Here is a 15,230-nt window from a genome sequence, read left to right on the forward strand (position 1 = left end):
AAAAGCTACGTTTCTACTCATAAAAATTAGAGAGCTATGCCATGCAGTGTTATAATCGAATGATAAATAAACCTGTGATTCATCTTAATAGGGCTCTAGGATTGTTCTATTTAAAAATAAATCGGTAAATTACATGTCATTCAAGTTTCTAATAGAAAACCCGACTAAAACCGAGGCTTCCACACAGTTTGTAAGAAATGGCTTGGTCTGCAACAGCTGGAGTAGGCGAGGGTAGCGGGCCGGGGTGAGAGGAGGGCCCAGGATGCTTGCCAGCAAGGAACCTGGGGGACCGGCGTCGCGGCCCGCCCACTGTTGTCTGGGGTTGAGACCAGGATTGGGGGGGAGCGGGGGCGGGGCCGGGAGGGGGGTGGTGATGTTCCAAGGAGACGGACCAAGGATTTGGTCTCCGAATCCCGGGGCCCGGCCCCCAGTGCCCGGGGGTAGCGACGGCTTTGTGGCGCGCGTGGGTTCTACCGCGGGCGGTGCGGAGGCGGGGCTGCGCGGAGGCGTCCACCACTCTCAGCCCTCGGCCCTGCAGCGGGCGCCCCGCATGACCAGCTCCGCGCGGGCCGGTTTCCCCGCGCGTAAGAACAGCCGCCTGGACGCGTTCCTGCGGAGGCATCTGCCGGCCCGAGGTCTACGACGCCGTCCGCACCTACGAGCAGTGCATCGTGGTGTCCGACACGGGGAAACACACCTTAAAGTACGTGCTGCTCAGTGACCGGCTCATCTACCTGACCGAGAACCCGCTCCAGTCCATCCGGCGAGTCGTGGCGCTCCGGAACATCGCGGCCATTGACCTGGTGAGGCGCGCGGGCGGGCTCGCGAGAACCCCCCTTCTTGGGGGGGTTCTGTATGCACTCCGAATAAAGATGCTTTTACCGTTCTCATCTTGTGTACCGGTCATCCTCTGTCCCCTCAAATACAGATTTGGAGAACATAGCCCCCTATCAGAAGTACGCTTTGAGGTCATTCCTAAGTTCATTAAGCATCTAGCCTTGCCAAGCACTGTCTAGACACTGAGGATGCAAAAATGAAATAGGGCGCCATCCCAGAAGCTGCTGTGGGAGAGACAGAAAGCCAACACCAGGACAAATAAATGCCATGTGATAAATGCTATTATGCCTTGTTTATTTTTTTATTTTTAGGGCTTAGAGTGTGTTAGGTGCTCAATATGAGTTAAGTGAATAAATGAATTAATGAATGAATGCATGCATGCATTAATGAGATGCGCATGGGACGCCTGGCAATCTCAGGCGGATCATTCATCCAAACTGGGCTCAGGCCATGCTGGGAAAACTTCCTGGAAGGAGTGTCATAGCGGAGCCTTGAAGGAGATACAATCTGTCCCAGTTTTTAGTGTGCTGCTACTGTATCCCTTTCGTCCAGGAATAGATTTACCTTATAAACCAGCAACAGCTTGAAGCAGTCTCTCTCCAATTACTGTTTTTCCCCCTTGGCTCCCTTTGTCTGAGCTGCTCTTCGGGTGTGTTCTTCCTTTTTCCATTGGGGACAGGTGTCTAGCCTCGTTTTTCTTTCCTTTGCCCTAGTCTCTGTGTCCCTCAAGGGAGAGGTTGGCGAGACTCTTGATAGAGCTGTTTTTTATTCTTATTTATTTATTTTTGCGGTACGCGGACCTCTCACTGCTGTGGCCTCTCCCGTTGCGGAGCACAGGCTCCGGACGCGCAGGCTCAGCGGCCATGGCTCACGGGCCTAGCCGCTTCGCGGCATGTGGGATCTTCCCGGACCGGGGCACAAACCCGTGTCCCCTGCGTCGGCAGGCAGACTCTCAACCACTGCACCACCAGGGAAGCCCTGATAGAGCTGTTTTGCCAAGAAAATCATAGCTTGTTTGGAACATGTCTGTAAGAAAATAATAAAATTAAATGAAAAAAGTAGGGCTTCCCTGGTGGCACAGTGGTTAAGAATCCGCCTGCTAATGAAGGGGACATGGGTTTGAGCCCTGGTCCGGGAAGATCCCACATGCCGCGGAGCGGCTAAGCCCGTGCACCACAACTACGGAGCCTGCGCTCTAGAACCTGCGAGCCACAACTACTGAAACTCGCGTGCCTAGAGCCCGTGCTCCGCAACAAGCCACTGCAATGAGAAGCCCATGCACTGCACCGCGGCTAGAGAAAGCCTGCACGCAGCAATGAAGACCCAATGTAGAGAAAAATAAAAGAATGAATAAAATAAATAAATTAAAAATAAATAAATAAATGAAAAAAGTAAATGCTTTCTTTTTCTACTTAAAATACCGCCGTGGGCTGACATCACTATGCTAATTTCTTTGCTTTATTTGAGCCAAAGCTGGAAGTAAAACTGCCTTTTCCTCACTGCTACTGTTTGCATTCTCTTGAACTAAAATTTTTAAAAAATTAAATTTCTGACTAAATGTTTTAGAAAACATTAAACACTCAACTTCTTCTAGTGTCTGCAGTGTAAACATGTATTCTTTTAATAGAAAATAGTGATTTTAGGATATTGTTACTCTCCCCAAAAAGAGACAGCATACATATTTCAGTAGTTGTTATATATATTTCTTTCTAAGCTGTCAGAATCTGCAAAGTACAGTAAAGCTCCCTAGGCCTCTCAAGCCAAGAATATTACAAAAAGGCATACCAATTTATTTATTTATATGAAATACTACATATTTCAGTAGTTGTTATATATATTTCTTTCTAAGCTGTTAGAATCTGCAAAGTACAGTAATGCTCCCTAGGCCTCCCAAGCCAAGAATATTACAAAAAGGCATACCAATTTATTTAGTTTACAAGGTAAACTCTGTACTCGATTTACAGAGTTTACCTTTCAGGCATATAGAAGAATGTGTAATGTCTATAAAGGTGCTGAACAAATCTAAGATTTCAGCATTGTTGATAGATTTAATGTCCATCTTACACAATATAGTTTAACTTTGTTTAAAGTTGTGGTAGGCAGAATAATGCCTCCCAAAAGATATCTCCAGAACCTGTTTTACATTACACGGCAAAGGGGAATTACAGTTGCAGATAGAATTAAGGTTGCTAGCTAATCAGCTGACCTTAAAATAGGGAGATTATCTTGGATTATCTGCATAGGGCGAATGTAATCACAAAATCCTTAAAAGTGGAAAAGGGAGGCAGAAGAAGAGTCAACAGCAGAGTGATGCAGCATAAGAAAGACTACTGGTTTTGAAGTTGGAAAGGGGCCACGAACCAAGGAATGTGCATAGCCTCTAAAAGCTGGAAAAGGCACAGAAATAGGTTTTTCCCTAGAGCTTCCAGAAAGAATGCAGTCTTGCTGATACCTTGGTTTTAGACCAGTGAGACCCATATCAGATTTCTGACCCCAGAACTGTAAGAAAATAAGTTTGCGTTGTTTAATACCACAAGTTTATGGTAATGTGTTACAACAGCAATAGGAATTCAATAAAGAAGTGTTTTCTCTTATGTTGTTTTAAAATGGGTAATTGTTAAAATGTATTGTTTCAGTGAGAAATAAGTATAATCACGCCAAGCACAAATGCCTTAATCTCTTTTTCTGGGTTTTTATTATAGTTATTGTTACATTTCAGTGGCTTGTACTAAGCTCCATAGGCTGTGTGAAAAACGGGTGTCCCCAAATTGCTTTATCTAGTGTCAATTAATAACGAATTAATAACACTATGTCTGTCCTTGGTACCACATAGAGCATTTTGTTGATTTCTATGTTATGTCATATATAGTTGTCCTGCTATCTATTACATTGGATTATATTATCTCAGTGCCAGGGAGCTTTGTTTTTTAGAACTGGTTCCTCCTTTCTTGAAAGATAAACTGTTTAATCTCCTTTTCTACTAGGGTGCTGTCCTCTTTCTAAGGCTACCTCTTTAGACATACTTTTCCGTTCTCAAAGGTCTTCTCATTTTACTGTGCAAGTTTGTCTCTTGTTATTTAACTTTCAGTTGGCTCAGGTTCCCACTTGGCCGTTGTTTTTACTGTCCTGTCAATAAAGCCCCTAAGCAAACCAGTCCTTTATGTCTCTGGGCCTCTACCCTTCTTGTTCCACATTTGGCCAGATTTCTCCACATAGTTCATGTCTCATATTCCAGTTACACTTAGGATAAAATTTGCAAATATACAGATAAAATTCTGTTCTCTCCCCTAAGGAAAAAAATTGAAAGAACAGCAACAAAACGTTAGACCCAGAGTATAGATGTGAGATTTCTGTTCTAGCAAAGACAAGTTCCACGTGCACTTGGAGGTCTCAGTAGGTGATTTGTTTTTGTTTTTTCAAAACAAATTAATGTCAGTTTTATTTAAATAATTTTTTTTTTTTTTTTTTTTGCGGTACGCGGGCCTCTCACTGTTGTGGCCTCTCCCGTTGCGGAGCACAGGCTCCGGACGCGCAGGCTCAGCGGCCATGGCTCACGGGCCTAGCCGCTCCGCGGCATGTGGGATATTCCTGGACCGAGGCACGAACCCATGTCCCCTGCATCGGCAGGCAGGCTCTCAACCACTGCGCCACCAGGGAAGCCCTAAATAATTTTATGTAAGTTTTTTAATCATTTATATTTAAAAATTAATTATTTTAAAAGTTGATATATAATTGACTTATAACACTATGTTAGTTTCTGGCGTACAACATAGTGGTTTGATATTTCTATACATTACAAAATGATCACCACTCAGTAGGTGTTTGTTATGGTTCATATCCTAAAAGAAAGGGTTTCCAAGGTTGTTCAGGCAGAGCTTTTGTGAAAGGCAGATGTTTTCTTTCAAAGTTGCTTTTGAAAGCTCTAGAGTTCTGCCCTTGTCATGTGCCTCACAATACTATTCTTTAAGCCCTTCTAAGATTAGACACATTTTTCAAGTGTGAGAACCAACTCTCCTGAACAGTGATTTCCTATGGATTCACTCTCCTTCAATGCCATCCCATCACCTACAAAGAAAAAAAACCTGTCAACGTCAGCAGCCCTTGTTTCTACTTCTTGCCTTTCTTTGTCCTTGTCCTTTCACCACTTTCCTCAGTGAATATCTCCTCTCCAGCCATCCTGGGGTCCATGTGCCTTCTTGAACAGGCAGCAAATGCACCTTTATAGCCGGGCCTGTTTGCTTGCAGTGTTTGCTTCCTCCTCCTTCAAGGATGTTCAGAACGTCGTATCTATAGTCTTCCTCCTTCTCTTTCTCCTTTTAAAAATGTAAAAATATTCTCGGCTCGGACAGAAACAGGTCACAGGCTGTACCGAAGGGGCCACTGTAGTTTGCTAACGGATTCCTGCTTTCCCCTTCCTGTATTCAAATCCTACACAGTTTCCAGGCTAAGCCCAAGTTGTTCCTTCTCCAAATCACTTTTCCTTGACTGAGACCATGAGAGCAGGTCTTTTGGTCTGTTTTTCTCATTGCTCTATCTGGTTCCTAGAACATTGCCTGATACAGGTGAGATGGCCAATGAATATTTGTTAAATATTCAACATAATCTGTCTCTTTGTTTCTCAGTTTATTATCTGCAATATACATCGGGGCATTTAGTAATACATTTTTGTTCAGCTTTTGCTTTCTACCTGTGTGGACTTGGTCAAGTATATTCAACCTCTACTTTGTGCCTCCATTTCTTCATCTGTGAAATGGAGATAACAGCACCTTCCTTATAGAGCTGTTGGGAGGATTAACTTCATTAATAGATGAAACACACTTAAAATAGTACTTGGCACGTGGGAAGAGCTACATACATGTTTCATTATTATCAATAACCTTTATTCACATATATTAAGTCAACTAAGTTTCCTGAATCTGTAAGATTGATATTATCTCTTTAGGAGATTTAGTAAATTTGGGGAAAAAATAACTGGTTTTTGAGCATTGATTATGTATTAGGTGTTTTATTTATTTATTTAGGCTGCACCAGGTCTTATTTGCGGCATGAGGACTCTTAGTTGCAGCATACATGCGGGATCTAGTTGCCCCACCAGGGATTGAACCCAGGCCCCCTGCATTGGCAGCATGGAGTCTTACCCACTGGACCACCAGGGAAGTCCCTATATATTAGGTGTTTTAAAATCTCATTTATTCTTTTTGAAAATTTGTGCACTGGGTTTGTCAAGTTTAATATGTTCAGAAACAGAATTCCTGATCTCCAGCCCCAAAGAGGAAGAGGAAAATGTTTTTCTCAGCCCTCTTAGGGACCCTGGCTAGGTCTGAAAATTTTATATGACATGGGAGCCTTTATAAGGAAATGAAATCTCAAAGAAGAAACAGTTAAACCTATGTGTGTTTAGTACTATGTTTAATGAAGAATGGAGAGTCATAGAAAAATGTGATAGTTCAAAAAAGTTCAAAAAAGCTAAGGGTAATAGACTGGGGAAATTTTAGAAAGGCCTGCTTGTTTGGATTTGTCTTAACATCCCTGTCTTGGAGATAAGGATGTTCCTTTCCTCTGGGTATAGGGAGGGCACCTCTCTCATGAGGGCCTTAAGACCTGATTCAGGGGAGGAGGGCTAGGGAAGGTCAGAAGGACTTGCCTGCATCTGTGTTTTCTTGAATTCCTTCAGCCCAAAGTATTCAGTATGCCAAGGCACCATATTTTGGGGTAGTGTGTTCTGAACCCCATCACTTGTCTTCCAAAATATATCTAACTATGACCTTTCCCATTTTTCTTATTCCTTTTTCTAGCACCACTTGTCCAGTCCCTTATCTAGACTACTGAAATTGCCTCCAAATTGATTCCTCTCCACATAGCAGTTGGGATGATCCTTTTAAATAATAATTATAAATTAAATTATATCACTCTTCTGTTTCAAAGTCTGCATGAACTTGCAAACTCCTTATTGCCTATAGGAGCCTCCATGGTTTTACCCCTCCATCTCTGACTTACCTCCTACCACTCTTCCCAGAGCTGTTTCTGCTCTTCTTCCTGCCTCAGGGCCTTTGCACCTGCCATCCTATCTGGAACACGTTTCCTCAGATCTTCAGAGGGTTGATCCCTTCTTGTCAGTCATGTTTCTGAATTCAGCATCACCTCCACAGGGATGCCTTCTGTGTTCACCCAATCTAAAGTACCATTCCCCCAACACACTTAGCACATCTCTTTGTTTCAAAACACTTACCACTATTTGCAGTATAAGATTAATGTGTTTAGTGATTTATTATTGTCTATGTCCCATAGTAAATGTAAGCTCCATGAGAGCAGGACCTTGTTTGTCTTTTCATCCCTGTATCACTGTGCGTTATATTCCCGGACACATAGCAGATAGTCAATAACTACTTGTAAAACTGGAAGAATGAATAAGTGAATCAATGGATGCTCAGATCCATCATACAGTTTACCTCTTAGAAAGGGACATATTTCCTTATTTCCAAATATTGAGGGACTTGGGAGACTGACAACTCATCACACTGGCCAGAGTTAACATAGCCAGTTAGTGGCGGAGTCGAGGAAACCCACGGGTCTCCTGCTGCTCAGATTCAGCTCTCTTAATGCTTCTTTTGTGTTTGTATGGGATGATCCCTGTGTTGTTTATCTGTCATGCATTTTGAGAGATAGTGAGAGTTATATGAGACCATGTTATGCATACTTCTTTTTATCTTGAGCTTTTTTTCCCTCTATTTTGACTCACTTGTTGCATTTCAAAGATCTCACTGTGGGAGGAAGAAAGAAGTGGTAAACTCTTTATCAGTCATTGTGGCTGTTTCTTTTTTTTTTTTAATTTTTAAAAAAATTAATTTTATTTATTTTTGGCTGCATTGGGTCTTTGTTGCTTTGAGCGGGCTTTCTCTAGTTGTGGTGAGCCGGGGCTACTCCTCATTGCGATGCACAGGCTTCTCACCGCGGTGGCTTCTCTTGTTGCAGAGCCCGGGCTCTAGGCGTGCGGGCTTCAGTAGTTGTGGCATGTGGGCTCAGTAGTTGCAGCATGCAGTCTCAGTAGTTGTGGCTCGTGGGCTCTAGAGCACAGGCTCAGTAACTGTGGTGCACGGGCTTAGCTACACTGTGGCATGTGGGATCTTTCCGGACCAGGGCTTGAACCCATGTTCCCTGCATTGGCAGGCGGATTCTTAACCACTGCGCCACCAGGGAAGCCCAGGTCAGTGCTTGTTTGATTTTATTTATTTATTTATTTATTTATTTATTTATTTATTTATTTATTGGCTGTGTCGGGTCTTCATTGTGGCATGCAGGCTTTTCGTTGCAGCGCATGGGCTTCTCTCTAGTTGTGGCGTGCAGGTTTTTCTCTCTCTAGTTGTGGCGCGGGCTCCAGAGCACATGGGCTGTATAGTTTGCAGCACGTGGACTCTCTAGTTGAGGCTCACCAGCTCAGTAGTTGTGGCATGCGGGTTTAGTTGCTCCATGGCATGTGGGATCTTAGTTCCCTGACCAGGGATCGAACCAGTGTCCCCGGCGTTGGAAGGCAGATTCTTTACCACTGGACCATCAGGGAAGTCCCAGTGCTTGTTTGATTTTAATAACCTTATTAACAGCCAGAGATTTTAATGAAAACCCTCGTGAAGAAGTGCAGGGGGGTAACTGGAAAGATTGTGAACACTTGGCTTTAGGAAAATTCCTGGTGGTCATCTCTGTGAAACTTGGGCCTCCCACTATAGAGGGAACCACAAGTCCTGCCCTGATAATTGTGGTTTTATTATGGTTATTAACAGCATTCACTCTCCATTCAAAAATATTGGCTGGGGGGCTTCCCTGGTGGTGCAGTGGTAAAAAGAACTTTGGCTCCTTGCCCAGTTTATAATTTTGAATTTGCAAGTTTTTGTGAGGATTTATAGAGTCATCAATTCAGAACAGTAACTCTATCTTCTTCATAAACTCAATCAAATCATGTAACTAATGACCAACTAACTTTTTTTTTTTTTAAGTCAAAGAAGAGAATAATGGCCCTGCCTTTTGGAGAGGCAAAAAGCCTAAAAGTTTGAATGAATCCCTTTTCAGGTGAGATTGTTGTTTTATGTTTTTAACTTGCTGTCCAAAACTTATTTTACATTTCAATTGGATTTTTTAAAAAAATTATTTATTATTATTTTTTTGTGGTACGCGGGCCTCTCCCTGCTGTGGCCTCTCCCGTTGCGGAGCACAGGCTCCGGACACGCAGGCTCAGCGGCCATGGCTCACGGGCCCAGCCGCTCCGCGGCATGTGGGATCCTCCCGGACCGGGGCACGAACCCGCGTCCCCTGCATCGGCAGGCAGACTCCCAACCGCTGCGCCACCAGGGAAGCCCAAAAAAAATTATTTATTTTATTTATTTATTTTTGGCTGCTTTGGTTCTTTGTTGCCGTGTGTGGCTTTCTCTAGTTGCGGCGAGCAGGGACTCTTCATTGCAGTGCACGGGCTTCTCATTGCGGTGGCTTCTCTTGTTGCGGAGCACAGGCTCTAGGAGTGTGGGCTTCAGTAGTTGTGGCACGTGGGCTCAGTAGTTGTGGCGCGTGGGCCTAGTTGCTCCACAGCATGTGGGATCTTCCCGGACCAGGGCTCGAAATCATGTCCCCTGAATTGGCAGGCAGATTCTTAACCACTGCGCCACCAGGGAAGCCCTCAACTGGCTTTTTTTTTTTTTTTTTTTTCAACTGGCTTTTTAAAATGCTTTTTCTCTACTAATGTCTTTGAACTGAATTCTGTTTATCTCATGTACGTAATAATGAAGAAGGTATTTTGTGAGATTTTCTTCTAAATTCAAATCCAGTTAGTTATAAACTATAATTTTTCTCATTTCAATTGAATATACAGATGTCTCAGTATAAATAAATGATTAAAATCAAATTCAAATCATTTATTGAACTCTGGTTCTGTGTAGTGGTATGCTGGGCCCTGTAATAGATACAAAGATGAGTAAGACATAGTTCCTATCCTTGAGAGGCTGATTCTCACCAGGACATATGACATTTGTGTAAATAAAGATACTGCAAAGTATGCATGCTAAGTGTCATGATTGAGTTTGAGCAAATTGTCAAAGAGATTTAATGAGAGGAAAGGTCTTATTCGGTTGTGGGGAGAAGTCAAGATGCCAGATGACAGTCGGTGAAGGAATGGTGCACATAGTGATAGAGATATTGCAGTTGGAGGGAACAGTAGAAGCTACGGTAGAGGCAGGAAAAAATGGAACATGTATAAATTGAAAAAGGAGTTTCCTAAGCTGCATAACTCAAAGTATGATTCTATTACACACTTTAAGTATCTAGACATTAGGAGGAAGGGAGCATAGGATTCTAAGAGCTCTGAGTCAGGGGATTATAGGCATGGGGAAAATTAAGGTGCATTGGGGCCCTGAAAGTCAGGTCATGACATGGGGGAAACAGCCCCCAGGAAAACATTGCAAAATGTGGAAAGAAAAAGTGAACGCCTACTTGGAGAGTATTCACCCCCAAGACCTGTGGTGTACCATGCTGTGCAATGGGTTACTGGGGAGGGGCCTTTTCCCACTGTACTTATTCTCATACCTTCTCTCACTGAACAATGACATACAAAGGTCTTTTAAACTAAATGTTATTAACTTTTTTTGTCACCAAAAGAAAAAAAAATTGTTTTAGGAAGCCTGGCTTGTATCATTAGGCTTAGAGGATCATGATTTGTTCTAAATCCATGTAATAACAAGCTATGTTTTAAGGGGTTGATACACTTCCATTGTTACCCTGAGCGCCATAAATTACTAGCTTCTGGGAGGAGGGTCTCTGCCTTCTTGTCTCAGGGCACTAAGTGAAGTTCCCAACGTGGCCCTTGTAACTGGAAGTACTGAGGGAGAGGCACTGCCAGTGGGTAGCCATCCACATGCTCTGAGATTCAACATTCATTTCACATTTGGCATATAATGCCCCAATTTTTCTAGACCACTCTGATAGCCTCATTGTTTTCTTCCAGTTTAGAAAAATAAAAGAGATTTCTAAGTAATGTATGCAGTAGCTGTTTTAGGTTATTGTGGAGGTCAGAACTCTTTTAAAAGTGGCAGAAGTCCAACTTAGGTTAAAAGGGGAATTTATTGGAATTACAGGGCAATATTGGAATTAGAGGGCAACTCATGTTATTCAACGTTCATTCAGCAGATATGTATAGATACAGACATAAATATAGATACAAATGTAGATCTATCTATTTTACCTGTTAAATCTGACATATTCTATTTGCTGGGCTCTTCAATTTTAGATGTACAGTGGTGAGCAAAATCAGCAAAAGTTAGAAACCACAACTTAGGAAAGTAGGAATGCTAAGAATGAAGTCGGACTTAGGCATAGCTGGCACTTGGGACTTGAATGCCATAGAACTTTGTCTCTGTCTCCTCTGATGTGTGTGGATCAGCTTCATTTTCTCTCACTGAATACCACGTCTTCTGTGGGACAGCAAAGTCACCAACTGTCTTAAATTCACTTTTTACTTCTCCCACCACCACACAAAGGCTAACTCACACACTTTCTCGTACCAAATTAAAAAATCCTGGGAAGGTCTCTAATGCCTAACTTGAATAAACGATTGACTGCTAAAAAATATCCACCGTAGCCAAGAGGTTTAAAAACATGGCAGCTTCTGCGTGCTCCATGTGTGGAGAGGAGGACTGATTTCCAAATAAAGTGGGGGTGGTGGAGTTAGGTCTGCTATCCCATAGTTTTCTAGTACTGTCATCTTCATAATTAAACATCTGAGTCAAAAGTGTAAACAAAAGGCAGGCTACCATAAACACTAATTAGAGGGCTAAAGAATGTTATCATGTACAGAGCTTTGTGACACCTCTGAGGTGTAAAGTTTTAGGCCTAATTATGAGAAGCTGCAGGTCATAAGAAGGATGCAGTTATCTTGGGACATCACACTTACATAAATATGATTACTTTTCAAGGTAATAGTGAACAACAGGCCTTTTAACACCTGAGGGATAGAAAACAGACTGGTGATGATCTCTGATAATGAGATTCAGTACTTTGGTTTCTCTGTCTTTAGTATAGCTCTTCATTAGTGCATAGTTCCATGTAGTCATGCATTTTACAGGAGAAAACCCAAGCAGATATCTAACCAAAATGTTCTCTAAGGAAAAGTTTATTGTGACTTACTTAAGAATCCCCTAAAGCTGGGAGGAAAAAGACTGCCTATTGCTTGCACGTATAAAAAAAACATACAGATCAATAGAACATTTTTACAGTGCTGGCATAGAGTAAGATTTATGTAAATTTAATTGCATTCACCTTGAATAATCCAAAGGAAAAGAGTGAAAATGCTTAGCCCTCAGTCCAGATCTGCTAAGCTCATACCCACCAGGGTGGATTTCAATCTGAGTTTACATCTATTTATAGCCTCTACTGATATTTAGCTAATGAAAACTTAAAATTAAGCAGATTTTCTAACCATAGTGCATGGCAAGTAGTGGGGTGAACTTTTGGAGAAACCGATCTGTTTAATTAACAGAATCAGAGCTGACCACCTTGGCATCCTTATGAAATGAGAATGTATTGCATTTAATTGTATATCATTAGCAAAATAGAAGGGAAAAAAAAAAACAACAAAGAAGGTGAACCTTATATTCTTCTCTAAGAAGAAGCACTTCGTGGCAGAAAGTAGAAGAAGGGAGCTCTTTTGTTCTTCTCTGCGTAGTAGATAAAAACATAAAGACTCTGTAGCCACACTGGCTGACTTCAAATCTGGACTCTAGCTTGGACTATTTAACCTTCCCAGGCTTCACTCCTCATGGGTAGGATGGAGCTCACAATGGTACCTATCCCACAGGGATGATATGTAAAGGGCTAAGTCATGTACAGTTGACCCTTGAACAACACAGGTTTGGACTTTGAGGGTCCACTTCTATGCAGACTTTCTTCAATAGATACATACGACAGTCCTACACAATCCTTGGATATGGAACCTTGGATACAGAGGGGTGAACTGTAAAGTGTTATATGCTGATTTTCAACTGTGCAGAGGATCAGTACCCCTAACCCTACATTGTTCAAGGGTCAACTGTACATGTAAAGTGCTTAAACTGTGTGTGGCACTTAGTGAGTCCCTAATAAACTTAGCTCTTTCGTTTTTGCCAAGTCAGTCACTGAGCAATAATCTATTTAGCATCCTCAGAATCCTTGATCAAGCCTTGAAACAGAATAACTTTCCTCTTTTCTCTTCTCCCTAATAAATACTACGGTATGTAAAAAATAAAAATGCTATTGTGCAATAATTTGGCACGAGGCACCATCTGTATTAATTTCCTAAGGATTTCTTATGCGGTAGGTTGCTGTACTTCTATTAGAGGACCAAGTCCTGTGTTTATGTAAATATACTTTGTGTGTATTTTCTAAACATTCAGAATGTTTAGAAACTCAAGAGAAGGATTCAAGGCCTCCAGTAGCTGTTCTTATAATAAGCCCTTATTTCTTGATATTTCTCAAAATTGACACTGCAATTATTATTATATGCAATTATTATTAGATCATAGTTTATAATTATTAACAAATATTCATTGATCAGTTACAGATTTATAAAAATACAAAAAATATTGAGGGTTGGGGTAGAATCAGTATTCATTTTTCTCCCCCTTACTCTCTTCCATCCTGTTTGAAAACTTTCCTGGGACATATACTCAGGAGCAGAATTGCTTTGTACATTCTACTAATATACATTATACTAATCAGCTTATTGGTTTTAGAGATTAAAAATACCTCATCCCATATTGTCAACTACCTATTAGCTTATTCTATGTGGTGTCTTCTACTGAGTAGAATTTTAATTTTGATGTAATAAAATTAATTAAGTTTTTACTTCTGGTCGAGGTGGAGTAAGCACACTTTGCCCTACCTCTCCCTCTGAATGGAAGTAAAAATCCTGAACAGAATGCACACAGCAGTTGATTGCCTGATTAAAAAAAAAAATAATAACATTCTATATAGAATTTAAATAAGACCCAGAGTCAACAACAGCTATAAACTAAAATCTGTTTTAGCTGAGTCACATGTATTTGATGTATATTGCCATTCAGTTCTAAATATCTCTTAATTTCCTTTATCACTTACAGCAGTTTGATTATGATATGTCTGGTGTGGAATTCTTTGAGTTTATCCTACTTGGGATTCACTCAGTTTCTTGAATCTATAAGTTTGTGTCTTTTGCCTAACTTGGAGAGTTTTCAACCATTATTCTTTCAAATATTTTTTCTGTACCACTCTTTTTCCTCTCCTTCTGGGTCTCTGAAGACATGAATATTAGGTCTTTTTCATATTGTCACACAGTCCCTTGAGAATGTGTTCATTTTTTTCTTCAATCTCTATTCTCTCTGGATTGTTCAAAGTGGATAATTTCTATTCCTCTATCTTCAAAATTCAATTACTCTTTTCTCTGTCATCTCTACTCTGCTCACTGAGTCCATTCAGAGAATTTTAAAATTTTTAGTTATTGTAGTGTATTTTTTCCTCCTAAAATTTCCATTTGGTTCCTTTTTATATTTGCTATTTCTCTGCTGAGACTTTCTATCTTTCCATTTGTTTCAAAGGGGTTCACTCTCATTTATTGGAGCATGGTTATGATGGTTACCTTAAAGCTTTTGTCTGATAATTCCAACATCTTTTTCATCTCAAGATTGATATCTGTTAATTTTCTTTTTCCTCATAAGGTATTGAGATTTTCCTGGCTTTTCAAATGTCAAGTAATTTTGGATTGTGTCTGGGACATTTTGAATATTATGTGACTCTGGGTCACATGAAGAGTTTGGTACTGGTCTCTGCCAGCCTCTTGATTACACTTAAATATCTGAGAATTATTTTCTAGCTTTGAATTATTTTACATAGAATTGCTTATATTTCACCAATTCTGCTTTAGTAGCGTCTTCATGGGGAATTTTTTATTCAGGAGAGCTCAAATTCTACATCTTGAGATCTAGGTCTATATGATTTTTTTTAATGGAAGAATCATTGTTCCTTATTGTTCTGCTTGTTTCTTATATTTTAGCACATTAATCTGACAATATCGGTCTGATAGGTGTTTTACTTTCCATGAACACTAAACTCCCTGTTTTCATATTTACTTAACTTCTTTCTCATCCTTTTTAAGAGTTTTAAAAATCAATGATTTTTTTCTATTCCATTTTAAAACTCTTAAAAAGGATGAGAAAGAAGTTAAGTAAATTCTATTTACCATTTTTCTTCATTTCTTGATAGAGTCAATATGCTAGTATATGTGTACTTTGCATTCTTAGCTGACTTTGCATCTAACAGATTTTTCTGAAGCTGTTTAATGTTGCCTGCTGCTTTTTGGACTCTGGCTTTTAACCTGACAGTTTCAGCCTCAAGGAGTTTATCTGTGT

The 15,230-nt window shown here is 40.8% G+C and overlaps 1 protein-coding gene across 1 annotated transcript in view; it reads left to right on the forward strand.

Moving 5' to 3' along the window:
* The first annotated feature begins 373 nt into the window (after window positions 1-373).
* The window catches only part of C11H12orf56 (chromosome 11 C12orf56 homolog), a 60,586-nt gene continuing 45,729 nt past the window's right edge, over window positions 374-15,230 (forward strand). Inside the window, 4 exon segments of the mRNA XM_060167035.1 lie at window positions 374-628; window positions 630-853; window positions 5,383-5,399; window positions 8,826-8,898. Of these exon segments, the coding sequence (XP_060023018.1) occupies window positions 374-628; window positions 630-853; window positions 5,383-5,399; window positions 8,826-8,898 (569 nt within the window).

Source organism: Lagenorhynchus albirostris, chromosome 11, assembly GCF_949774975.1.
Source record: "Lagenorhynchus albirostris chromosome 11, mLagAlb1.1, whole genome shotgun sequence".
NCBI classification, from domain to species: Eukaryota; Metazoa; Chordata; class Mammalia; order Artiodactyla; family Delphinidae; genus Lagenorhynchus; species Lagenorhynchus albirostris.